Source organism: Enhydra lutris, unplaced genomic scaffold, assembly GCF_002288905.1.
Source record: "Enhydra lutris kenyoni isolate GAN:26980312 unplaced genomic scaffold, ASM228890v2 scaffoldscaffold26, whole genome shotgun sequence".
Classification (NCBI taxonomy): Eukaryota; Metazoa; Chordata; class Mammalia; order Carnivora; family Mustelidae; genus Enhydra; species Enhydra lutris.
This window is the reverse complement of record NW_019154110.1, coordinates 22,915,423-22,939,715: the sequence shown is the minus strand read 5'-3', so window position 1 is coordinate 22,939,715 and position 24,293 is coordinate 22,915,423. Positions and strand designations below refer to the sequence as shown.

General features: G+C 53.7%; 2 protein-coding genes across 2 annotated transcripts in view; both read right to left on the bottom strand.

Moving 5' to 3' along the window:
- Positions 1–24,293, bottom strand: part of LOC111151651 (homeobox B3) — a 56,220-nt gene that overhangs the window by 9,439 nt on the left and 22,488 nt on the right. Inside the window, exon 2 of the mRNA XM_022509780.1 lies at positions 15,591–15,768. The gene's annotated coding sequence lies outside the window, so the exon portion shown is untranslated. The remainder of the gene's footprint in view (positions 1–15,590; positions 15,769–24,293) is intronic.
- On the bottom strand, positions 18,472–20,284 carry LOC111151654 (homeobox B4). The gene is made up of 2 exons (XM_022509783.1): positions 19,668–20,284; positions 18,472–18,822 (listed from the first exon to the last, which is right to left on the bottom strand). The coding sequence occupies exons 1-2, from the start codon at positions 20,122–20,124 to the stop codon at positions 18,524–18,526; spliced, it is 756 nt and encodes a 251-aa protein (XP_022365491.1). The 5' UTR covers positions 20,125–20,284; the 3' UTR covers positions 18,472–18,523.

Here is a 24,293-nt window from a genome sequence, read left to right as displayed (position 1 = left end):
TGTGTGTGTGTGTGTGTGTGTGTGTGTGTGTGTGTGTGTGTGTGTGTGTAAGAGAGAGAGAAATTGAAAAAGAAAAATTGAGAACAGATTAAGATAGAGACTTTAGGGTAATCTAACAAAGGCAGAAATTAATAATAAAGGTAAAACTTGGAAAAAATGGCCCCCTTCTGGGCATATTTTCCTCTCCCACTCGCTACAGCACTCCCCTCCCCCACTCCTAATGCGTACTCAGTACCAGGGGATAAGGAGAGAGTTAAATCTCTTAGAGCCATTCCTGGCTGCCCACCTTTCCAGGCTTTGGAGGGATCATGTCTGTTCTCCACCCCCCACCAAAAAAAAATCCGCCAAAGAGCAAACGAAAACTCTCCTCTCAATAAGGACAAAATGGCTGGCTCCTTTAAAATCGATTTCTGATACCAGCTTTGGGGTGACCAAGGATCTGGCCTCCAGCTCAACCAACCCACCGGCTCACTGAGCAGCTGGGACCTGGGAGCAGGGGGCGAGGCGATTAGAGAGCTGTTTCTTCCTAGTCCTGTCTGGGCTCCGGGCCCCACACTTTTCCGGCTTCACCGCCCAACTTTGTGGCGGCTGCGGAGCCGTGTGGAGTTCACACTCGCACCAGAACGTCCATCTCTGCTTGCATATTAATAAAGATTTCAAAGCTGGCGGTTGTAAAATTAAATTGCTAATGAAGATGACTCTTGGTATCTGGACTCCCAACCCCCACCTCTCTAAGACGCCCGTGCGGGAGGAAACAAAGGGGAAGCGGGAAGAAGGTTCCGTGCGGCCCACGGAGGCCCGCGTAGACCCGGCTCAGCGGAAGCAGGGATCGAAAGAAGAGAGAGGGAGGCCGCCAGGTTGGAGAAGAAAAATGCAAGCTCTGTTCTCCCCCACTCGAAGTGGAGGGGCGCGGGAGGGAAGCGGGGGGGAAAAAAACAAGGCAGCCACGAGGGTTCGCTACGTGTCTCTCGGGGACCACGGAGGCCGCCTGGATGCGCTGACCGAGCGGGCGGTGGCGCCGCGGGCCAAGTCCGGAGTCAGGGGTAGGCGGGCGCCTGGTTGGCGCTGGAACCGGTTCTGAATCTGGGGCCGGCAGCGTCTAGACTCAGCTCAGCCCCGGCCTGGCACACCCCACCCGGGCGGCCTGGAGACAAAGGTGGGCAGACTGGAGAGGGCAAGAGGAGAAGGAGCGAATCTTGGCCAGCTTGGGGAGGAGGTGGGTGGCTGGGGAAGGGAAGAGAGGAACAGGGGCCCGGCCTACTGCGAGTGACTGGGCAGGTCTCTCCTGACAGATTGCAGTCTCTCTCCCAGTGACCTCTGTTCAGCAGACAATAACTCACCGGATTAATGACCAATCAGCGAAAGGCCTTCCGAATTGCCTCCAAATATAAAACCCTAGAGTCAGAATGGGATAGGGCCAGAGTGTGGACTTGCTAGTCCTTTGGGTGTCTTCCCCCCCCCCCCCCGCCTCCCTCTCTCTCAAAACAGAGACTCTGATTTCTAGAACCCCAAAGATGAAGTTGTGCCCGTCTCTTCCCACTCCCCCACCAGAACTCATGTACCTGACCACACTTCCCAAGGCAGTCTGGAAACCTCTGGTCCCCTAGTGGCCTCCCATATCCCTGACCCTACAAGAATCTCCCTCTCACAACCACGCAACTTTGGAGAAGCCCCCACTTCTTTCGAGTTTTATCTACTTCCAGTTGGGAAAAGAGATGAAAACAAGGGCAAAAATAGGGTGGGGGTCACCTACCTCATAGGCCTCCTGACTTGGCTGCCCTTGGGAGACACCTACAGTCTGTGCCACCCTGTGTGTGTCCTCTCCCGAAAAGAGAGGGCCCAAAGACCCTGGGGTCAGGGTGTGGCTGGGGGACAGGCAGTGGCCCACCATTACAGAATCCAAATTCTTTTTTTTTTTTTGTACAATCCTTCTTTTTTTTTTAAGATCTTTTTTTCATTTATTTGACAGATCACAAGTAGGCAGAAAGGCAGGCAGAGAGGGAGAGGAGGAGGAGGCAGGCTCCCTGCTGAGCAGAGAGCCCGACATGGGACTCGATCCCAGGACCCTGAGATCATGACCCGAGCCGAAGGCAGAGGATTCAACCACTGAGCCACCCAGGCGCCCACAGAATCCAAATTCTGAAACCACAATTCAGTCCCTGGGCTAGAGGAGGAAGAATTTCAAAAAATGAAATCTGGACAACTCCAGCCTCAGCCCAGCGCCTGGCAAGGAAAATGCCTTTCTCTGTGAGGGGGAACTCCCCCTTTCCTTAGCACGCCGCCCCCAAATGCCAATCCCAGTCCAACCCAGCTAGCTGGCCCCTCTCCACTGACTTCTAACTCAATTGCTCTCAGCCTGGGCTTCTCTGCTGAGAATAAAGACACCTTCAAGAGGAGGAATGGTCCAGATTCTAACAGATTTCCTAGAGCCAGTCAGAGTAACTATCCTCTGCTCTGGGCACGTACAAATTCCCTGAATATTTGCAAACAAGCATGCAGTAACTTCTATGCCTAGATACCCTCAGAACTCCAGGACACGGGGCACCTGGGTGGGTCAGTGGGTTATAGCCTCTGCCTTCAACTCAGGTCATGATCCCAGGGTCCTGGGATGGAGCCCCGCATCGGGCTCTCTGCTCAGCAGGGAGCCTGCTTCCCCCCACCCCGCCCCGCCTACTTGTGTTCTGTCTGTCAAATAAATAAATAAAATCTTAAAAAAAAAAAAAAAAAAAGAAAGAAAGAAAGAAAGAAAACTCCAGGACACACAGGAGAGCTTCTCCCAAGCACTAGAGTTTTCCAAGGTCAGACCTAGGGAGAACTCAGACACTGTCCTCTCCAACCCCTGCCATTGTTACAGACAGGGAAACTGAGGCTCACAGCCAGAGAGTGATTTGTCTCAAGTCCATAGGCTCAGCAGTCCGGAGGCTTGGATTCTAGGCATTCCAGATTGGCTGTGTGATCTGAAGCAGTGAACTCCTTGGGCCTCAGTGTCCCCTCTGTAAAGCTAGAGCATATACATGGAGGGGGAGGGGTTGGTCTAAATGATTTCTCAGGTCCCTTTTTGGACTGACAGCTTGCGGTTCTCTGTGTGCTCATGTAAAAGTGAGCGACAAGGGGCGCCTGGGTGGCTCAGTGGGTTAAGCCGCTGCCTTTGGCTCAGGTCATGATCTCAGGGTCCTGGGATCGAGTCCCGCATCCGGGCTCTCTGCTCAGCGGGGAGCCTGCTTCCCTCTCTCTCTCTGCCTGCCTCTCTGTCTACTTGTGATCTCTGTCTGTCAAATAAATAAATAAAATCTTTTAAAAAAAAAAGTGAGCGACAATATAATCTCTGAGTTCGGACAATAAAGGGCACCACCTCTGCCAAAAGCAGAGTATTTTTTCTTGGAATTAAATGTTTACACCCCCACTGCTGAGCACCAACCCCACGCCTGGTCCTCCATGCCCCCACCAAGGCTCATACACTGGTTTTTACCACCACTCTGTGTGTGTGTGCGTGTATGTGTGTGTGTGCGTGTGTGTGTGTGTGTGTGTGTGTGTATGAGAGAGAGAGGGGGATGTTCTCTATCTCCATCACCAAATCAAAAGTGCTATTTTTGGACACAGCAACCTGAGCAGTAAATAATTAATTTGTATAATTAGAGGAGGAAGGCTTTGACCTGGCAATTTTTAACCAGGAGTCAATGCACCCATTGTACCAGCCTGGCCTTCTCACCCGACCCCCAACTCTGCCCACACACCTACCAGCCTCCCCAGCTGCCTCCCCCCAGTTGGAGACCAGCATTCCCAAAATGGCCAGAAAGAAGGTTTCAGAGTCAGACTCTGCTCCCTCCCCAAGAAAGTTCCATTCTCTGCCTTGCTCCCCCTACAGAAATCGGTCTGCTTACGGCTACCCCTCAAAGCTCGCTTTTCCTACCCCTAATGCTCTGCGAGCTCCAGGTCCAGGCTCTCTGCTCCTGGGACACATGAAATCCACCTCCCCAGTTCAAGATGCCCCAACAATGCAGCGAGTTTGCATTTCAAGAAACTCCCATTAATATCAATTTACTTCACTGAAACCTCGGGTTCTTCATCAAGTTGATGATTTATGATAAAATCAATTAAATTACGGCCACTTAGGGCCCAGCCGCTTCCTCTCAGATTTCATTGGTGCGGGGCCCAAGTGTCTGGTGGAAAAATGCAAGTTTAGCTGGAGGCGAGGAAAGATAATTCTGCGGCTGAGAAAATTTAATGCAAAACAATTTCCAGGCAAAGCCAGGCTTCTAGACAGAAATGCAAGAGCCACCGATTGGCCTGAGGAAATAACTATCTGGGGTCAAAATATTTCTCTCCCCACCCCCCAGCATCCTGCATGGCTCTTTTGCTCTGTTCCCCTTTGTGCTCACTTGCCCCTTCCCAAGCAGAGACTTTGGGAAAAATTAGAGCAGTGATGGTGGAACCCATGCCTGCCAAGACCCAGGGTCACACCGCTGAGCTCTGCTACCACCCCGGGCCTTTTTCTCCTCTCCTCCTCTCCTTCCCACGCAGCCACGCTCACTAATTCCTTAGCCTCCCATGGCAAAGTTAAAGGTTCAAAGTGAAGATCAGGCAGCCCATGCACATGGCCCAGAGGGGCGAGGGACCAGTCCAAGTGGACTGTCTGCACATGGCTGTGGGCGGAAAGAAAGCACATTCCGGACCAGCACCACCCCATGGTGAGGGCACAGGGCAGCAAAATGTGTTTAAACTACCACATCACAGACGACCAGGACCAGAGAACACCGAGCCTCTCTCCCAGCCCCGTGTGCCCACTCACAAAGCGACGCTGCACCCCCATGGACCCCAGCCTGAGCACACGTGTACCCCTGCGTGCTAGCGCTCTCACACAACACACAAACACACCTCCACGTGTGCATGCTTGCACACTATCCTTATACATCACACAGACCCACCACATCCTGCCCCTGCAAAGGGACAGTTCCCACCATCTCCCCACATCTGGGAAAATAAATCCCAGAGAATGAAGCTGGCATCGCCTCCCACTCCTAGGAGAGGGGCTCCTCCCGCCTCTGCTCTGTTTGGTTTTTGGTTTCCAGAGCAGTCTGGGAGTAAACATAGCTTCTCTGAAGCCATAAATCACCCCCTCTCCTACCTTCTCAGTTTAACACCCGGCCTCACCGCAACCCTTGTAGTTTCAGCTTCAAATAACCCGCCAGGTGCTAAAAGGCTCACCATGGTGACAGCTGGACTGTGGGAGCAGGGCCCAGCTGTCCCCCCAACCCCAGGAGATGCCCCCGCATTTCCTTCATAACGCACAGATTCCAATTTCCCTGGAAAACCCTCCAGAGCCTCCAACACCCTTCCTGAGCCAGAAAGCTCCTCCACCCCCAACCCGGTTCCTGTCCACACACGAGGTGGGGGGGGGCGTGCAACCCCACATACCTCCACATTGCCCCGCACACCCGGATCCCTCTATCCCCTCAGCACCCACGGCCTCTTTAAGGTGCTCCCATCTTTGTCTTCCACGATTGGGATCCGGCCTCTTTCCTGACCCAGGAGAGAGACCTGGGGGCTGGGGACTCGGCCTCCCCCTACACACACGTACGCACCCCCCCACACCCCCCCACACCCCTCGCCGGATCCCGGCCGCCGGGCTCCGCGCCCCCACTTACCTGTGCGGACTCCCGCTAGGGCGCAGGCCGCCGGCAGCCGGGAGCAGCGGGCGCGCGGGAGCCGACTGCCAGGCCCGGGTCCCTGGGCCCCAGCGGGGGCGCCCCGGCCGCAGCCCGCCGCATCGCGCTCGTGCAGACCCCAGCGGGCCCCGGAACGGCGGGCGGCGGGCGGCGCGGGGAGAGGCCCGGAAGCGCTCGCCCCCTCCCCGCCCCTGCCCCAGCCTCCGCCCCCGGCTTTGTTCGGCCCTCGAGGCCGCCGGGCGGCGAAGCGCGCGCGGAGGCTGCGCTCGGGGCGCTCGGAGTCCCGGGCGGGAGAAGCCGGAGCGCTCCCTCGGCTACCGCCCGCGGGCGGTCGGGCGCGCCTGGCACGCAGCCGGATCGGGGCTGCGAGAGCGGGCCGAGCTGCCGGGCGAGAGGAGCCGCGAATGACAGGGGGCACGGCGAGGCGCGGGGGGCGCCGGGGGCGCCATGGCAGAAGGCGGGCGCACGGGCGGCTCTTCAATGTCACCAGCGAAATGGGTTCCATATGTCCGGCCCAGCGGAGAAGGGAGGGGAAGAGAGAGAGTTCTGGGCAGGACGGGACGGGAGGATGGGGGTGGGGGTGCGCAGGGAGAGAGCAGGGGCGCGGGGTGGGGGGGAAAGGGACGGATGGGAGAAGCGAGAAGGTTTGCATTTTCCAGGTTCCCTGGAGTTTTCTAAAGCAGCTTAGGCTGGTAGGAACTTTCTTTCCCTTTTTCCTTTTCTTTTCCTGAAAGATGGGGGAGGGAGGAGATTAGTAAGGGTAGCATCCGTTTGTTCCTGCTGGGGCTTCAAGGGAGGAGATGTGGATTGGAGGTGAAAGGGAAAGTTCTTAGGCGGCTGGCAGACCGACTTCTTCTCCCTCCCCCTAAAGAGGGAAAGAAGAGATCAAACCGGCCAGGGGGAAGAGAGGCCAAGGAAGGATTTGGGGTCCAGGTGTGAGCGCCTGACCCCAAACACCACCACCACCCCACCACCCCTGTGGAATTTTGGGAGATTCCAGCCATTAAGTTACTGAAGGTGGTCCGTGAAAGAGGAGACTGCCCCGCTAGGACAGCCTTGGCCATTCCCTGACACTTGGGTTCCTACCCCAGCTGCCTCACACCTGATTTAGCACCCCCGACTAATGGCCTACTCTAGGGGCAGTTCCTTCTGGGTCAGCCCCCGGCTGTGGGCAGCTGCCTGGAAAGAAAGCACAGAGTCTCCAGGAGCTTCCAGACCCCTCCACATGCCTGCCCTCCCCAAGCGATTGGGCTCTTTCAACATGTCTCTCTCTTCTGTCTCTCCCTCTCTTTCTCTTTCTCTTTCTCTCTCTCCCTCCCTCCCTCTCTCTCTCCCCCTCTGCCTTTTCTAACCCTCTCGTTTCTGTCCCTTTCGCACGGCCTCTTTGTCTTCTCATACTCTGCCTCTCTGTCTTCTGTGAGTTTGAACTGAGCCGGTGAAAGACTTAGCAGTATCTCTAGAAATCACTTCTGGGCTCACTTACTAGGCTGCTCCTCTCCTTGGGGCAATGTGGAGCCCTTGGCCTCAGGGCCCTTTCATCTGCAGGGAAAACACATCCTTCCATCACAAACACATTCTCTTCTACAAAGAAGGGGGCAAAGTGAGTGGTTTCTTTTCTAGTTCCCTCCTTCTCACTTAACTCTGTGTGTGTGTGTGTGTGTGTGTGTGTGTGTGTGTGTGTGTGTGTTCATCCAAGTTGTGGGGTTCCTTGTCCCAGGACAGCCTCCCGGACGCTCTGACCGGCCTTTGTCTTTATTCTCCCTGTCATCTTCTCCTTGAGCTCTGCCTTAACTTCTCCCCTCAGAAAAGGATCCTGCTGCTTGTTCTCTCTCTGGGGCCCTCCCTTTTTCCTTCATCCTCTCTCTCTCCTCATCTTTTTATCCAATTCTGATGGCTAAAGCATTGGCAGCCTGGCTTCTGAAAGTCATGGGGATAAACACTATCATTACTAAAGAAGGACACCGGCGGAGTCTGGACAGAAGACGGACTCAGCAGCTTTCCGAAAGCCCCTTCCACCAAATATGTTCTACCTCATCCCCTGGACAGCAAAAAAGCAAATAGGGTGCATATGTGCAAAACAGATAAGAGCCAGGTGCTTCATGGCTAAGTAAACCAAATATATATATATTCTTTCCAAACTTGCTGACTTGAGAGCAGGCCTATATCCCTGGATAGAGGGCATCAGGCCTTACACAGAGAGATTCTGCAAGGAGCCAGCAACTAAAAGATAATGGTGGGGAGGGAGGTTCTCCCCGCTTTTTTCTCCGGGGGGAAGACTCTGAGTGTGAGTTGGGGAAAGGAAAGGGGAGAGGGTATCCCCAGGGCCAGAAGAGACAAAGACCTGAAGGAGGCTGAGAGAATGAAGAGGAAAAGAGGGGGGATCAGACCTCCCTGTCACAGGCAAAGGCAGTAGGACGAGGGAAGACAGAGAAGGAGGCATAGTTGGTAACACAGGGGTTACCAACTATGGCCTGTAGGACTACAGGCCTGTAGGACTGGTTCCCAGCTCACACCCCTAGTTCTGACCTGTCCCAGAGAGCAAATCCTTCAGCTTTCCTCTTTTGTTTCTCATCCTCCAAAACATGCTGAATTCAGAAGCTAATAAAACATGGGTCTACCCTCTTCCTTCTCCCCGTGTCCCTCCTCCTCTCCCAGGAAGAGGTAATCCTTCCCCACTTTCTTAGGGACTCTAAGACTTTGGCCTAAGTTCTGGAATGCTGCTTTGGGGGTGAAGTCCGCCTACCCACATTTACATGCCCCCCCCCCCACACAACTTCCCAGGTAAGGGAGAAATACATACTCGCCTCTCACACTGAGTGTCTCTCACACTGAGTGTGTGTGGGATTCTCCAACACTGAAAGAGGGAGGCCTGAAGGGCTGGAGCCCCCATCCCTCAAGTCTGCCTTCCCCAGCACCTTCCCTCTTCCCCACACTCTCTAGTCCCATCAAAGCTGCCCCTGAATCCACACTCTCCCCAGTTCCATTTATCCAGACTAGGTAACACCACACCCATCCCAGCCTAGGATCTTGACCTCTCCTTCTCTTTTTCCCTAAACCCCTTTCAACCCAGACTCCCAATCTGGGAGGCTTCCTCCACCCCCTACCCACAAATCTGCGTGTTAACAAGGCTCAGCGCCCCTTGGAGCCGAACATGGGAGCGAGCTCCTGGATGATCCAGGACCAAGGCCTAAACCGCCACTCCACGAGGCTGATGCCATGAATAATTAACACCTGGGCACGGTGTCACTCTAATTTTTCTCCTCGAAGGTTTACACTAGCAGGCAGAGTTAAATATCATGGATAATAGTGGCTATAAAGTCACTTGGCCGGGCTCCAGCCAGCAAAGGAAAAGCCAGCAGCCTGCACCGTACTTGGCAAAGGCTCTGACCCTCTTCTCCTTGTCCACCACAACTTTGGGGGTGCAGTGTAGAATGTCCCCAGAAGCTACTTCTGGTTTTGCTCTTGACCATCAAGCTCTTCTCTAATGGGAGGGACTGGGACCCCCACATGAAACCCAAGGGGAAATTTACCAGCTCTCCTCCCCCCAATCTGCACCCCATTTGCTCCCTCTTTGGAGGGGGGCTTAAGGAGGGGAACACACCCTATGTTCTGGAACCCTCACCAACTACCTGGGACCACCTGATTCCTGGAGCATTTCTTTTCTAGAGAAACTTAAGAGAACTTCTCCCTGCTTTAGCCCCAAACACACAGAGTCCCTCACTGCCGAGGAAACTTTCTTTGTTTCAGGAGGTCGAAGGAAGGCTACTGGGGTGTGAATTCATTTCCTTGTTTTGTTAGCCAGGAGGGTGGGGAGCCAAGGCTTTCAGCTTCTCTCCCTGCCCTTCACCCTCTGTCCCCATGATCTCCCCCCAATTTGGGGGGCTCTTTCTCCACTCTCAACACCTTACTGTACATCGATCCTACAGAAGACACTTCAGTACTACAACTGAATCCTTCCAGCCCCCTTCCCACTGCTTCAATTTGGCCCCCATGGATGACAAAAATCTTTGCCTTCAACTCCAGCCATTTCTCCCTCCGCCTCCCCCTCTCCTACCCCCAGGCCCCTTCTGCCTTCAGAGTTGGGCTCTTTACCCTGGGCTGGAGTCAGAGCAGCCAAACTCCTGGAAGGGAACGCCTGAAAAAAAAAAAAATGGAGCTGTCTGCTGCTTCAGGAATGTTGGCTCTATCAGGCTTGCAAATATAATTTTTATATTAGGTCGTGGTCTTTGACTGGGTTTATATGCCAATGAGGCATTTCTGGTTTACCAAATTTATACAAATCTCGCCTTAATTGATAATCACAGATGCTGTAATTTAAGACCTCCAGCCATAGAGCTTTCATATTAACTGCTGATATATTACTGCAAATCATCTGAAATAACCAGCTCCTGGGAGCAGAGCAGAGAGGGAGGAAGTGGCTCCGAGACCGAGTCTCTCCCGGCCACAGAAATAGCCGAGCTTCCACATCATTTTCCGTGAGAAATGATTTATCGAAGACATGGCCATAAACAACACAACTCGCTCACAAACACACACAGACGCGTGCGCGCACACACACACACACACACACACAATGGCGGGCATGCCGGTCGAGAAGCTGACACCCATATTGCTATAAATCAAGAAAAAGGTTGGAGGAGAGAGAGAGAGACAGAGACAGAGAAAGAGAGAGGGGGAGAGAGAGAGAGAGAGAGAGAGAGAGAGAGAGAGAGAAGAGGAATATTCCTAAAATCTCTATGCAATGCCTCAATGGGTATAAACACACAGAGCACCGTGTGAAGAGAAATGGCAGGAAATGAAGATGGCTATTTGTCACAGTTTACGACAATAACATTAATAACAAACAATAAATTTACATGGACATATAAGACGCGGTAGGTAGTGAGAAATCCCTTCTACTTACAATACCCCAGCCCGCGGTGTGGCTCCGGCTGCGGGGCTCTTTTATTGTTGCCTCCCTCTCTTTTTCTCTCTCTCTCTCCCTCTCTCTCCCCCTGTCTCTCTCTTTTTTTTTTTTTCTCGGGGTACAGGCTTGTTTTTCAAAGGACAGTTGAATTGCACGTCAGAAACAGGGAGACCGAGGCTGCGATTTTCCTGACAAATACATATCTATTCTGCAACCTCGGCATTAATTATTTAATGAATCACGTGACCAGGAGGGGGAAGGGGGTCTTTCGATTTCAGGCTCAAAGGACCACTGTGACCTTCCCCTTCAGGAGGAGAAATTTTCCTGCAAAATAGGTTTTCCCCCTCAACCCACCAATGGAAGAGTAGTGAGTTCTCCTCCTCTCTCCCACGTTCCCATCTATACCTACCCTACCTATAGCTCCCTAACCTCCCCGCCCCCAGACACACACTTACCCACAGCCCACCTCTCCTCTCTCCCTTCTCCTCCTGCTTCTGCTTAGTTCGTGGAGGTGCAGAAATAGTCTGCAGGGGCGTCTGGGGGGTGGGGGTGGGGTGGGCGCGGAGCCCTGCTCCCAGCCCCTGGATTTCTCAGCTCCCAGTTCTTCTCTCTGCATCCTCTAAGCTCAAGATTTCCCCCCAACTCCGTTGTCTCTCTCACTCCTAGGATATTGATCTTAGTGGGGCCCACTCCCCCCTTCCTAAAAGACCAACAACCTTTCTAAAGGGACCAGCTTCAAAAGAAACCCTTCGTTAAGTCCAAGTTACATATGTATAAAGAATGGGGCTTCTGGGTTTAATTCTCCTTCTGATCTTTTGTGGTACCTCTGGAAGGGGCAGAAAAAGGACAGGGTGAGGAGATGACTCGGGAGCTCCCACAGCTGAGAATAACGGCAAGGGGGACTTTTTATTCCCCCCACCCCGCCCCTTGTGTTATTACCATCCCAGGGAATCAAATTCTAGTGACCAACTGAGCATACGCTCTAGAGACAAAGATCCCACACTAAGGTGTCTGCACAAAAGAAGTGGACAGTCAGTGTCTGTCTACCTATGTCACACCCCATCCCAGTGACCCCCTCCACCCGCAACACACCAGTGAAGACAGCTGAAGATTTGAACTAGAGGGGAAGGAAAGGGAAGAAAGAAGCTTTGAAGTTGGCCTGGCAGCCCCGGGGTCCCTATTTCCCAGGTGTTAGTACCCTGAGCTCCTAATCAGCAGACAATGGAGCCTGATCGATGGGGAAAGATTGGGGGGTAGGGAGGGAATCTCATAATAAAGGGTTAAACAGAGGGATGATAGGACCAATCCATTCCCTAGGCCTAGAGAGAGAAAGGGACACGCACGCCTTCGTCCCAGATGTAAACAAAACAAAACAGAACGAAATAAAAAACCCCCCAAATCTTCACTTACAGCTTGGCCCCAGAACTTGCAGACCAGTTAGAACCAGAATTGGAGTCCTGGGCCACTGGGAGGGGTGGGAGTGCAAAGGGGAGCAGAAAAGGCATTCCTGGAGAAGCCGCCCGCTCTCAGCACATTCCCAGCCTTATCTTCAGCAGCTCCGGGCGCAGCCTGGCCTACGCCGTCAGAGCAGGCAGGGTAGGAGAATAAATTCAGCTTAGGGTAGGGGAGCAGGGGCCGAGGGGTCACCACTGGTTTGTCTGGAAAGATCCGAACCAAAAACAACTCAGTGGGGAGGTGGCTAAGGACCCAGATGCCTTACCAACCCCCCAAAGAAACAGCCACCCTGCCTGCCGGCCCTGGTAAGTTCCAGCTGGGGCGGCTGAGCGGCCCCTGCCTTCTCTTCGGAATCCCTGCTCCTGACGGACCCGGGTGGGGCGCCAGCAGGGCCGCACTCTGTAGGGGGGTGGTCGGCTTTGATTGCCCAGATACAAAACACAGACTGGTATTGAATTCAGCCTGCTCCCGATGTGGGCCCTGAGCCTGGCTCCAGCCCGGGCAGCTCCTTGCAAGATCCTGGCCACGGATCCATTACAAATGGTCCCCTATAAGAACACAGTCCACTAAAGTCTGAAAGAAAAAAAAAAAAAAAGAGGGAGACAGAGAGAGATAGAGAGGGAGAAAGGAAGGAAGAAATAGGCAGGAGCATGGGAAGACAGCAATCTCTGAAACCAAGAAATTGTCTTTAAGGACAAGAAAACAGCAGAATGGCAGGAAGGCACGCCAGGCAGGTTCTGTTAAAATGCCCACACTCTTTTCGGATCCTGGGAATGTCCATGTTCAAATAAACAAGCGCCTGAGCGCGAGTGGAGCGCTTTCTTGCTGCCGATAAAGCGAACGTTCATTCTGAGAGAAAGGCGAGATTGATTTACGAATCTGAACACTCCGGTTTTATGGCTGATCACAAATCCGTCAGCGCTCAACTCACGCTGGGAAACTTCCCAACTCTGTTTTCCAACCAGACTCCCCTCCCCAGCGTGCCACTCTTCCCAGGGAAGACCCACCACCGGCGCTGCTGCTCCCGGCTCGCTCGCACTGGGGCAGGACTGGGGCAGCCCTTCTGTCCCCAGAGGTGCAAGTAGGAGGGCAAGCGGCAAGGGCCCAGGGACCTGAAGGGAAGAGAGGGCAAAGATGAGGGGTGCAGCTGGAATTCTAAAAGGTGAGCCCATCCAGCTGGGGAGCCTGCTGGAGGTGCTCAGCCCTGAAAAGACTGGGGGTCTGGGAGTGAGGGAATAGGGAAATCTTGAAGCTCTTGCCTCAGTGGTTGAAACCCTTGAATGAACCCCAAACTTCCCTTCCATTGTTTCCTTCCTCTTTCCCTTTAATGGACCCCTCACATGGCAGAGAGCACCTCCTAAAGTCCCAGGTGACTACAGCTTCCTCACCTGGGCATCTAGAGGGCCCACAATAGGTTATCTGCCCTTATGAGTAATGGGTGCATATCTGACATGAGCCCCAAACGTTTGCAGCCCAGGAGCGGCCCAGCCCCCTTTCTACTCACTCCCTCTCCTGCCTGAGACCTCCAGTCCCTGCGTGGATTCCCCCACTCAGGGACAAAGGAGATGGTACCAACAGATACTAGCTATTTCTTGCCTGAGTTAGAGACCCCAAGTTACAGGAGACAATTTACAAAATGCAAATCAGTACCCGACACACATCCCAGCAAGGTTCAGTCTCTCCTAGTTTTAACTGAAGGAACATTTCCTCTCTTCCCAGCTGGAGTCTGTCTGTCTGTCTGTCTGTCTCTCTTTGTCTCTATCTCCTTCTAAAATAACGGCGGCTGGTGTGGATTTTAAGTTGAATCAGAGTAGAATAGAGATTTGGAAAGGCTCCATGTTAGCAAATTCTCCACCCATCTCTTAAAATTAGAAGTTGCTAAAACTTTGGTTAATGTGGCAGAGCTGTTCCTGGAAATGGGCAGAACAGCCTGTCCTGACCCTTCTCCCACTTCTCTTGCTCCTCTGGTGGGAAGGCATCCATGGCCTCTGTGAGTCGCTGGGGTGGGACTGGGGATTAGGGGAAGAGGGCACAATCGACTCTAGGATTAGCTTCCTAAACAAAGGAACTTCAGAAAATGGGTTGAGAAGCTGTGGATTTGAATCTGAGACCTGGAGAGAAAGTAGCCTCCAAGGGACTGTTGGTGGTGGGGCTTCCCTCTCTTTAGAACCCAGAGGCTTGTTCCCTTAGCGCTCTGAAGCCCTGTGGACCTCTCCTTTCACCTCCCTTTGTCTTTCCTCCCTCAGCTCCCTCCAAGAGGAGGAAAGGAGGGATGAGTTGGACAGGGTGGGGGGAGCAGTTAGAACCTGGCCTGGGAAAGGAGTTCTACACAGAGGGCCAGATCAGCACCCTGTTTCCCTCCCCTATTTGTACCCCTGAGCTAAAATTTTTACTCCTTTTCTCCCCAGTGGACAGTCACAGAAAAACAATCCAGAGATTCCCAGATAGCAAAGAAGGGGTTGGGGGCCAGAGGGAGATGCAGAAGGCGGGCCACACGACAGCCCAGGAGGGGCCCTCCTGGCAGAGGTCTGACTTTCCCTCCTGGGCAGCAGTCAGGAGCCAGAAGCAGCACGCTGTCCAGTCTCAGAGAGGTCAAGGGGCTTCCGAGGTCATTTTGTGGTTCTAATACTGAGCTAATCGCCTAGAAAACGTGGCCTCTCCATGAACTCTCTCTCCTGCCAGCCTCCTGCCTCCAAACCCTCAGTGAGCCCCAGGGTAAAAGGGCCAGCACATTTTCAGGTCTGAGCCAGAGCCCACTGGCTCCTTTGCCCTCAGAAGCAGGGCCCCACAAAAGGGGAACAGAACCCCCAAAACAAGAGAGCAAAAGGAAACCCAAGTGAGCACTGAGCCTCCAGGAAGAAGGGGAGAGCAGAGTTGAAGAGGAAGATTCTGGCACCAACGAACCTTGCCTGTAAACGGAACAGTTTCCTGCTCCAGAGTTGCAAATATCTATCCAGAATCCCATGCTAGACACAAGAAAGAAAGAACGAAAGAAAGAAAGAAAGAAAATGAAGACATCTACCTATAACCAGCTCCAAGCCTGGGGCATTCCATCCAAGAACTGCATTCCATTTTTCCAGGAGGCGGCAGTGACATCTCCCCGGTAAACAGACATAAGGGACACCAGCCCCCAGTGTAGACAAGCTAAGTCACAGAACACACCGGCCACATGTGCATGTCCCAAAACACGCAATCTGGCACACACGCGTGCTGGAGCTCTCCAGGCCCGCCTGCATTTTCCGAAACCCGAAAAGCCCTTCTGAGCTGCCTCCCAAACAACGTTCTCTGGGGTTTTTCAGGGGCTCTGACACCTCAGTCCCAAGCAGTTCAAACACTCTCCAGGTGTGAGGCCCCTCGCTCTCCCTCTGACCCAAGCATCCGTCATCATAAAAGGCAACAAATCTGACCCAAGCATCCACCATAAAAAACCCCGCGAAGAAAGTTGAAAAAGGAAAAGAAGGAGGTGAGAGAGTTTCTTCTTTCCTTTGTAAAAAGAGCTCATAAAACGATCAAAAAAAAAAAAAAAAAAAAAAAAAAGACAGCCCAGGCGGGGGCTTTGTTACCTTTGCGCCTCTCGCCTCCTCTGGCCCGAATTCCGCGAATCCCATTCATGACGAAGGGCTGCTTCCAAACTGAGAGAAAAAAGTTTTCAACTTTATGGTTCCAAATTTTTTCCCCCTCGCAGATCCGGGAGAGCCAGCTAACACTTTTTTCCCCCAACAGCCGGTCTGCGGAGATTTGCTGTTGAATAATAACAAAGGAGAGAGGATACGTATTTAAAGAAAAGAAGTGATTAATGGTTTTCTGTATAATTCTCACATTTTTCTTAGCTCTTGTCTACACAGAATGGCTGTGAACTTTAAGCTCCATAGAAATCTTTTTTTATTCTATTCATACCTTCCAAGGAGCAGCTTTGATTTGGTTCTATAGAGACATTCCTGGGGGGGCATATGCTTTTTAAGAACTATTTTCCCCCTCCACTAAGGGCGGCCGCATCCCCGGGCAGCTTAAACATCACACCGCGATTCCACCAAAACAAAGCTCGCCGCTCTGAGCCTCCAGGTCTGGGCAATTTTTTTATGAGGCTTCCAGAAGCATTTCCACGGGCCGTTCTATGGCCCTTTCCCGCGCTGTGGACATGGGCCCCTGTGTCCTGGGCCCTACCCAGCCTCAAACTCCCGGGCGCTGCAAACCGGAGGAATACAAAAGAAATAACAATAAAACGCGCTGGTAGAATCAGCTATGTTTATTTTCTGGAGGGAGACAGGACCGACCGAAAAAACGACTTTTAATTGCGGATGCTCTTTTGAGTCCCAAGCTTTTTGGAGGCGGGTGGTAGTATCCCGGCTGCCGCAAGACCAGAGAAACCCGCCCCCCTCCCCAGGCTGGAGCCCTCAGACCTTAGCACTTCTCTTGGGTGCTGCCCCAAAGCTTGTGAGGGTCATCGGCACCCCCATCCCCTTCCCCCACTCCATTCTAGGGGTGACTGGGACCTCAGAGACAGAAAGCTATTTGGTCCCCAGTCATACTTTCGATACTTTCTATGAGAAAGAAAATGAAAATTAATACAGGAGCAGGGCTTCACAAAAGAGGCCATTTGTCTTCTTGATTATCTATTTGCTTGTCAGAGTTTGAGCTATGGCACCGGCTAGCTCCTTTGTAATATAAAAATACTCTGAAAACCTGCAAACACCCAGAAACATCTGTGCAAAAAATTAGACTCATTAAAGCTTTAAACACCTCAGAGGAAAACGATACCTTCTTAGGCGGGAGGAAAGAGGCCGGCCTCGCAGAATCCTCCCTCCGAACCTTAATAAGCAAAGAGTCGTCTGTCTAGAAAGAGACAGCTTAACCGCATTTTATTTGCTTATGACAAATAAATCACGATATGAAAGCCTTGCCATACTTAAGCCTCTCGTGTCCTACAATGAAACATTCCCCCCCCCCCCATCAGGGATTGGAGTCAGCCCGCCCAGTACTTTCAATCCATTTTTGGACTGAAGGGAAAAAAATTAAAAGCCCCAAACAAAACACACCCACCCCAAAAGGAAAACACACGAGCTACCACAATTTGGAGTCCTCTGAGCTCGAAAGTCCCCTTGGACCCTTTGAAAAAAAATCTTCAACCACATCTAGTGTGAGGCCGAATGGACTGGGGTGCTTAACATAAACGCTGGGTGGCATTTGTATCTTTATACCAAGGTTTCAACAAAAACACGCCGTGCTGGTCACAAGAAACCAAACATTTATTTCTATTGTCACTCTGTACAGGACACAAATTTTCACGCCAACGAAGGGTTCTAGACTCAGGCAGCCCCAGAACTAGAAAGGGGCCTGGTTTGGAATGTCAGAGAGAGAACAGGAGAGAGGACGCACATGGACATAAAATAATAATAATAATAATAATTAATAATTAATAATAATAATAATGTAAAACAATGATAAACTATGGGAGAGGTCTTCACAACATCATCTCCCAGACCGGGAGGGGCACTATGTTTGACTTGCTAGTTTCACATTCGTTTGCAGTCTAGGAGAGAAGGCCGGAGGCTGTACAACTCTACGTTGGCAAGAGGCTTGCCCCCAGGTCCCAGAACTCAACTGGCCCCTTGCTCTGCCAGGAATGGTTTGACCTCGCAGAAGAAAGGCCCTCCCGAGTGGGTCTCTCTCTCTCTTTTTTTTTTCCTCGGACTCAACTTCCCTGCCTGCTCCTGCTGTTGCCAAGCCCACCCCTGCCTCCACTTGTCCCCTTCCTGCTGCCCGCCCCCCAGCCCAGCCCAGCAGTGCAAGGGGGGTGAGAAGTCAGTGTGCCTGTGGAGGGGCACGGGAGGGGAGGAGGGTATGTGTGTGTGTGTGTATGTGTTACCGTGGCCAAAACACTGCGCTATCTGGCAGTCACAGGGTGCTTTCGCTGGGTGTCAGGAATGGGGGACAAAGAAAGAAAATCCAGGCTGTCTTCCAGCGGCGGCAGCAGCAGAGGCGGCGGCCGAGCCGGGCCTCATTTGTTAGCCGGGTGTCGAGGTAATGGTCGCCACCGAGGCCCGTCCTCTCCTCGGCAGAGTAAACAAGACAGATGGGCCTGGGCCTGGCGTGATTAAAGATGAAACGTGGATCCATCTTCGCCAAAGCTGAAAGCGAGGAGTGCAACCTCCTCCTATTTCTCTTTCTGTCTTCTTCTTTTTCTTCTTCTTCTTTTTCTTCCTTTTCTTTTTTTTCTTCTTCTTCTACTTCTTCTTTTAAGGAAGAAAGCAAGAGACTTGAACCTTGCTTCTGGGGGGGCCTCACCCGGCTCCCTATTGTCATTTCTATAAATAAAGCTTCCCCTCCCCCTCCTCTGCGTTTATTCGTGTAAATAGATAAAGTGGGGGGGGGGAGGGCAGGTAGGTTTTGGCGGACCCAGGCCCCAGGGTCCCCTCCCGCTTCCCCCCCCGCCCCCCCTCCCCGCGCTCACAACCCACACCCGCCCCGAGGTTCCCGGCTCCCGCGCGGGGGGCCACTAGAGCGCGGGGGGGCCTCCGTTGGGCCGGCCAGGGGGCCCTCCGCCTGTGCCTGCGGTGCCACCCGAGCGGATCTTGGTGTTGGGCAACTTGTGGTCTTTTTTCCACTTCATGCGCCGGTTCTGGAACCAGATCTTGATCTGGCGCTCGGAGAGGCAGAGCGCGTGGGCGATCTCCACCCTCCGGCGCCGTGTCAGGTAGCGATTGTAGTGAAATTCCTTCTCCAGCTCCAAGACCTGCTGGCGAGTGTAGGCTGTCCGAGAGCGCTTGGGCTCCCCGCCGGCGTAATTGGGGTTTACTGGACACACACAGAGAGAGGGAGAAAGAGAAAGTTTTATTGCCCCGAAAGGGAGGAGGGAGAGCTCTTTCTTCCAGCTAACACCGCGTCTCCCTCCCTCCCTCTCCCGCCACCTCATCTTCCTCCGGAGGGGGGTGGGGATGCAAAGGGAAGAAAGCGGGGCCCCGAGGAAGAGAAAGAGACCTCAAAGTTTTGGAGGGTTGTGTTGTCTCCACGTTGTTGTTTGGGTGTCTGGAGAGGGGGTGGGGGGAGTGAGGAATCTTCACAAGGTTGTAACCGCTCCTCTCTGCCCCCTTGGCCTGGGGCCCGGGATGGGAGAACTAGGGGTGAAAGAGGGAGGGGGCTTCCCTAAACCTTTCTTCTGTTAGTTCCCACCCTCTGTGCTCAGATCCCATGTAGCGCCTGACCCCAGTAAAAACTTTTGCCCACTTCTGGAGCCAAGGAGCCAGACTAGAGGAAAGAAAGGAAAAAATAAATACTGAGAGTTGACTCAACTCTCCCCTCAAATACAGATTACCTCCTCCTCCTTCTCCTCCCCCACCACACACCCCTCCCCAGCTTGCAACTTCACTGAAGACTGCATCTCCCTGGCGAAAAGTCGCTGGTGAGAATGGCAAAGAGGATGGGGGAACCGACTTCAAAGGCGCGGGGCCCACCAGGCCATAAAAATTTATGGGGGATGTAATTATGTGGCTCTGAAAACAGGCGACCGTAAATCTCCGGCAATGGCGAGTTTATAGCGGGGACAATTGGCTTCCCTCAGCTCCCCCCGCCCCATGCCTCTAAGGTCCCTTAGGTGTAAAGCACCGGGGGGTGGGAGGGGGAAGGGGTGCCCACGCACTCACCCGTGCTCACGTGAACTTTGCGCATCCAGGGGTAGACGACGGGCTCTTTGCACGCGGAGTGGGACGGGCTGGGGTGCAGGGGGTTCTGGGCGCAGGGAGGCGGCGGGGGGCTGCTGCTGACCGCCTCGCAGCGCTGGCCGGGCTCCGGGAGGAGGGCCCCGGAGGGCGGCGGCGCAGGAGCCCGAGGGGACAGCCCGGGCGGTGGCGGGGGCGGCGGGGGTGGTGGCGGAGGCGGCGGGGGCCCGGGGTCCCGGCAGGCCGCGTAGCGCTGCACGGTGCACGCCGCGCGCCGCCCGAAGCCCGCCTCCGGCTGGAAGCTGCTCTCTCGCCTCTGGCCGCCGGCGTAGTACCCCGGCGAGTGGTCGCTGGGTAGGTAATCGCTCTGTGAATATTCCTCGCACGGAGGGAACTTGGGGTCGACATAGTTTGAGTTGATCAAAAAAGAACTCATAGCCATTAATTTCTGGGAATTGCCCACAAAATATACTAAAATTTATTCCGACCCCTGACTCGTTTTCCTGTTTCCGAAAGCCCTCCTACTTACTGTCAAGTGAACAAAGTTAGTGGCCCACGTGATCCTCGGAGCCAATGGCCGCCCCGCCTGCGATTCCCGGATAAGGAAATCTGCTCACCCAGACCCTACTCCAGCCAAAGAGGTTTATTTCCCCTTCTCTTTCCCCCTCCCCACCCACCCAACACCAGGATTTACATAGGGCTCCTGCGGGGCGACCGCCTCCTCGCCTAGCTCTCTCCGGGATCGGAGAAAGAGAGTGAGAGAAAAAGAGGGGGAGAGAATGAGAGGAAGAGGGCAGGGTGCCGCCGGAGGGCCTGTTGGGGCGCTGGGCAGAGAACAATCCTTGGATCCCCTCGGAATTTGGGGCTCTCGGTGCAGCCCCCTCCTGTCCCGCCTCACCGCCCCGCATCCTCTGCTTCCCAGAGGCCCCCATCCCCTCCTCACGACGGGAAGGAGCCCAGGAGTCTGGGTGGGGAGTTAAGTGAGGGGCAGACTGGGGGTTCCGCCTAGAGAGGTGAACCCACATGGGGGGCGAGAGGGCACTGAGCAGCGGGCTTTTCTCCGCAGTCGCCTGGGGAGGGGTAGGGAGTGAGAGAGGAGGCGTCGGGAGCAAGCAGGCCGGTGCAGGAGGGACTTGTCAGAGATGAATGGAACCGCGGGCGGATCGATAGGAAATTCATGCGCTAATTCGGGGAGACCTCGCCTTCCAAATCGCATTTAGCTGCGCTATTAGTTTGGCTGTGTCAGTCAGTCCTTCCGTTCCCCTCTCTTATCCACTCCTCTCCCCTTGCCCCACACGGCCCACGCCGGAAGAAACGACTTGGTTTCCCACCCTGAACAGGAGTGTTGGAGTAAAAATCCTGCAACTTTTCAGAGCACGCCGAATAGCAATTTGCTAATTCCAGAACCACCCGAGCAGTGCTAACCACGGTGTCCAGACTTTCTAATTGCCGCTAATGCAGCTGCCTCTGCAGTGAACAGAAATCTCACATCCTTCTGTTGCTGAGGGTAGGAGCCCTAGGATGACCCCCACAAACAGTAACACCCCTTAGTAATTGCATATTTCCAGGGCATCTTGTTTGGATCCCAAACGAAAAGGCGACCTCAACATCCGTTTGAAAAACGATTTTCTTTGCCTTCTCACACTGACGACAATAGTCATTTTTTCCGGATTCTCAGTAAAGCCTCCCTGATCCCAGAATAGAGAGTAAGTGGGCTTGGAGGAGAAGATAAAACATCACCACCAGCAATATTAACCTATTAAGAAAAGTGAAAAGGGACCAAGACTTCCAGGGGCAGGCTGGGAGATTTCAGGTAGATGATTCCTCCATCCCTAACCAACGAGGAAGGAAAAGAAGGAGGAAGGGGGGGGGGGGAGAGGAAGGAGTCTTCGAGCAGTCAGTCATCGGATGGTCCTCTTTTTGGGAAAAAATTCTTCAGGGAAAAAAAATGAGCGGAGTGTTTATGTCAACTACATATTCCCCTAGATACGAATTTGTGACCACAAAATTCCTTACACAAATTCGGATCTACAGGGTATATACAGAAGACAGACAGATCTTCTTGGCCCAGAAAATTTCCAGTTCTCCTACTTTCCGCGCCTTCTTCGTTTGGGGTGTAGTTTCAGTGCTTTGATTTTATTTCGTTTTGTTCTACATTTGAGCTCTGGGAGCAGGAAAAGACACTGCGGGTCCATTTTGGGGATTACAAGGTTTTCAACTCTCTTTCTCTTCTATCAGAAATAGAAGCAGCCGGTCCCGCAAAGGGACGCGAACCTCGGGGCCGCCGCACAACCCTGGGCGGCGCATGAATTATGAGATGTAAACATTAGCTAAGCACAAAAGGAGGAAGGGTCATCCCGAGGCTGCAGCGAAGTCAGAATCAGGCCCTTCTGGGTGCCCTCGCGCCCCTCCCCTCCCCCCAGGACTTTTATTTTTTTTTTTTTTAAGAAAAACAAAACCCCAATCAGCTCCTCCGTGCCCTTCACAGCCTTTTAGTTTGCCATCAAACGAGTATCTAGATATTTTCCAAGGCGCCTCTCGGCGAAGGGAGGAGGCAGAGGCGGCTGGGTGTGAAGGAGGTGTCATAAAAGTCCTTTTGGAAAAATTCAATGGTAAAAAGAGAGAGAAACAGCTGTAAAGAAAAATGCTGGGAGACCAAACAGATGGGGCCCCGGATATTTAATGATGGGCAATTCCGTTTACAACCTGAGAAAAAGATCAAAGGCGTTTCATTTCCGAATGAAGGGCAATGAGGAACCATAAAAGATGCAGGCAGATGATATTCCGGCCCCTCCCAGCCTCCCGTACCTCCTGGGGCCAGAAAAGGGGGATAATCCCTGAAGCCTGTGGAGGAACCCCGTTTCCCCCACCTCCCTGGCCCCAGGCAGGCTCTTTCTGTCTAAATTTGCTCATTCTGCCACCTGCTAGGGTCTCAGGCAGTGGGACCAAAATGGGGATCTGGTAAACCTGGGGGAATCTGGGGTTTCGAAATGAACTTCCCAAGGGTCCCAGTAACCACTGAATTTACTCAACTGGGAGACTGGGATTGGGCTGGAGGGAACTGAGTCCTAGACTGAAAGCTGAGACCATCACAGGATGAGGGGAATTGGCACAGAGAAAGCATCTACCTTGCCCGGGCTCCCTACACATCTCGCTGAGAAATACTTGCCTCCCTAGTGATCAAGTCAGAACAATATCAATTCCATTAATGAATACAGCGATGACACAAAAAAACAACCCTCGAACCACCACATTGCAGAAGTCCCTGCCCATCCCCAGTCCTGGGACCCTTGCAGGTGGGTAGGAGGAGTGCTCCCTCCCTCTTGCCAGAAACTAGGTCCAGAGAGACCTTTTGATTTTTCTATACCAAATCCAGATTGCCAATTTTGGCCTTGGGCCTGATTTCTAACACCAACACTCTCCCAGTCAGACTCACTTGCCTATATTTGAAAAATCACACACACACACACACACACACACACACACACACACTTATATTTTAATTATCTTTGCCAAGAGAGGGTCCAATAGACCCCCATCGTGGTACCCAGGGAGACTAGAGTCTGGCCCTGGGCCCACAGACAAAAATGCCTGGGTAGAACCCCCACCAGCCCCTCAGCGTCAAGGAGGGATCTTTCCAAGTCTTGTCAAAGGCCACTTAGTCAGGGGTTCCACGACCCCTTCCAACTGGCCAGGCCCCTCCCCCACCCCATACCTCCTGTCCTTCTCAACTCGCTCGCTCTCTGAAACCCGTTCAACTCAGTCGGCTTTTCGGAATTTGGGGAGGGCGGCTAGGCTGCCCACCGGGCCTCCTTGCTGCTCTACACTTCACAAAGGATGCGGCCCAGGTGCTTGGAGCACCCCAAGAGAGAGGTATGGGAGGCAGAGCCACTGCGGGGCTGCGTATGGCTGATCCTAGGGACAGAGCGCAGAGATTTTTCTCTGAGGCGCTCTGGGAGCCGCCACCTGCCAAGCCCACCGAGGCGCCGCACCCCCCCCACACCCCACCCCAGCCGGGTGCAGCCGCGATGGGTGGGGGACAAGGTTCATCAGCGACTCCCTAGACGGATTTCACCAAAACCGGAGGCTGCCTCTCTCCTCCACCCCCAAAAGAATGCGAACACGAGCACTCATCATAAAAATAAGAAAAAACAAGGAATCTCCGCGCGCGCGCGCCCCGGGCCACCTCCCCTGCGCTCCCGGGTCGTTCTCTCGCTGGCTCGCCGGCCGCCTTCCCCTGGCAGCCACAGGTTGCTAAAGTGACCTCTCGCGGTTCAGCCCCCTCCACCGACCCGGGCGCGCCCAGCCCGTACGGAATCGTCTACCTTTTGTCGCCAGGGAGAGAGCCCAGAGCCAGGGAGGGAAAGCGAAGGGCCGAGGAGGCGAGTCCCCAGCCGGCCGGCGCCCCGGAGGCCGCACGGAGGAGCGGGAGGCCCGGAGAGGAGCGGGCAAGAGTACTCACCGAGCGGCTCCCCGCGCCCTCCGGCCGCAGACCCGCCCGCGGGCCCGCTCGGCCACAGATGAGCTCGCTCTCGTCCACTATTGTGTGTCCGGAAAACCGAACCGCGGCTGCGGCCACCGCCGCTACGGGCCCCCTTGGAGGCCGGAACA

What these genes read in the sequence shown, in the direction of transcription:
- LOC111151654 (XM_022509783.1), bottom strand. Translation starts at nt 20,124, where the DNA reads ATGGCTATGAGTTCTTTTTTGATCAACTCAAACTATGTCGACCCCAAG. An exon ending in CAAAGTTCACGTGAGCACGG is followed by an intron (nt 18,823 to 19,667) that starts GTGAGTGCGTGG and finishes GTGTGTGTCCAG; the next exon opens with TAAACCCCAATTACGCCGGC.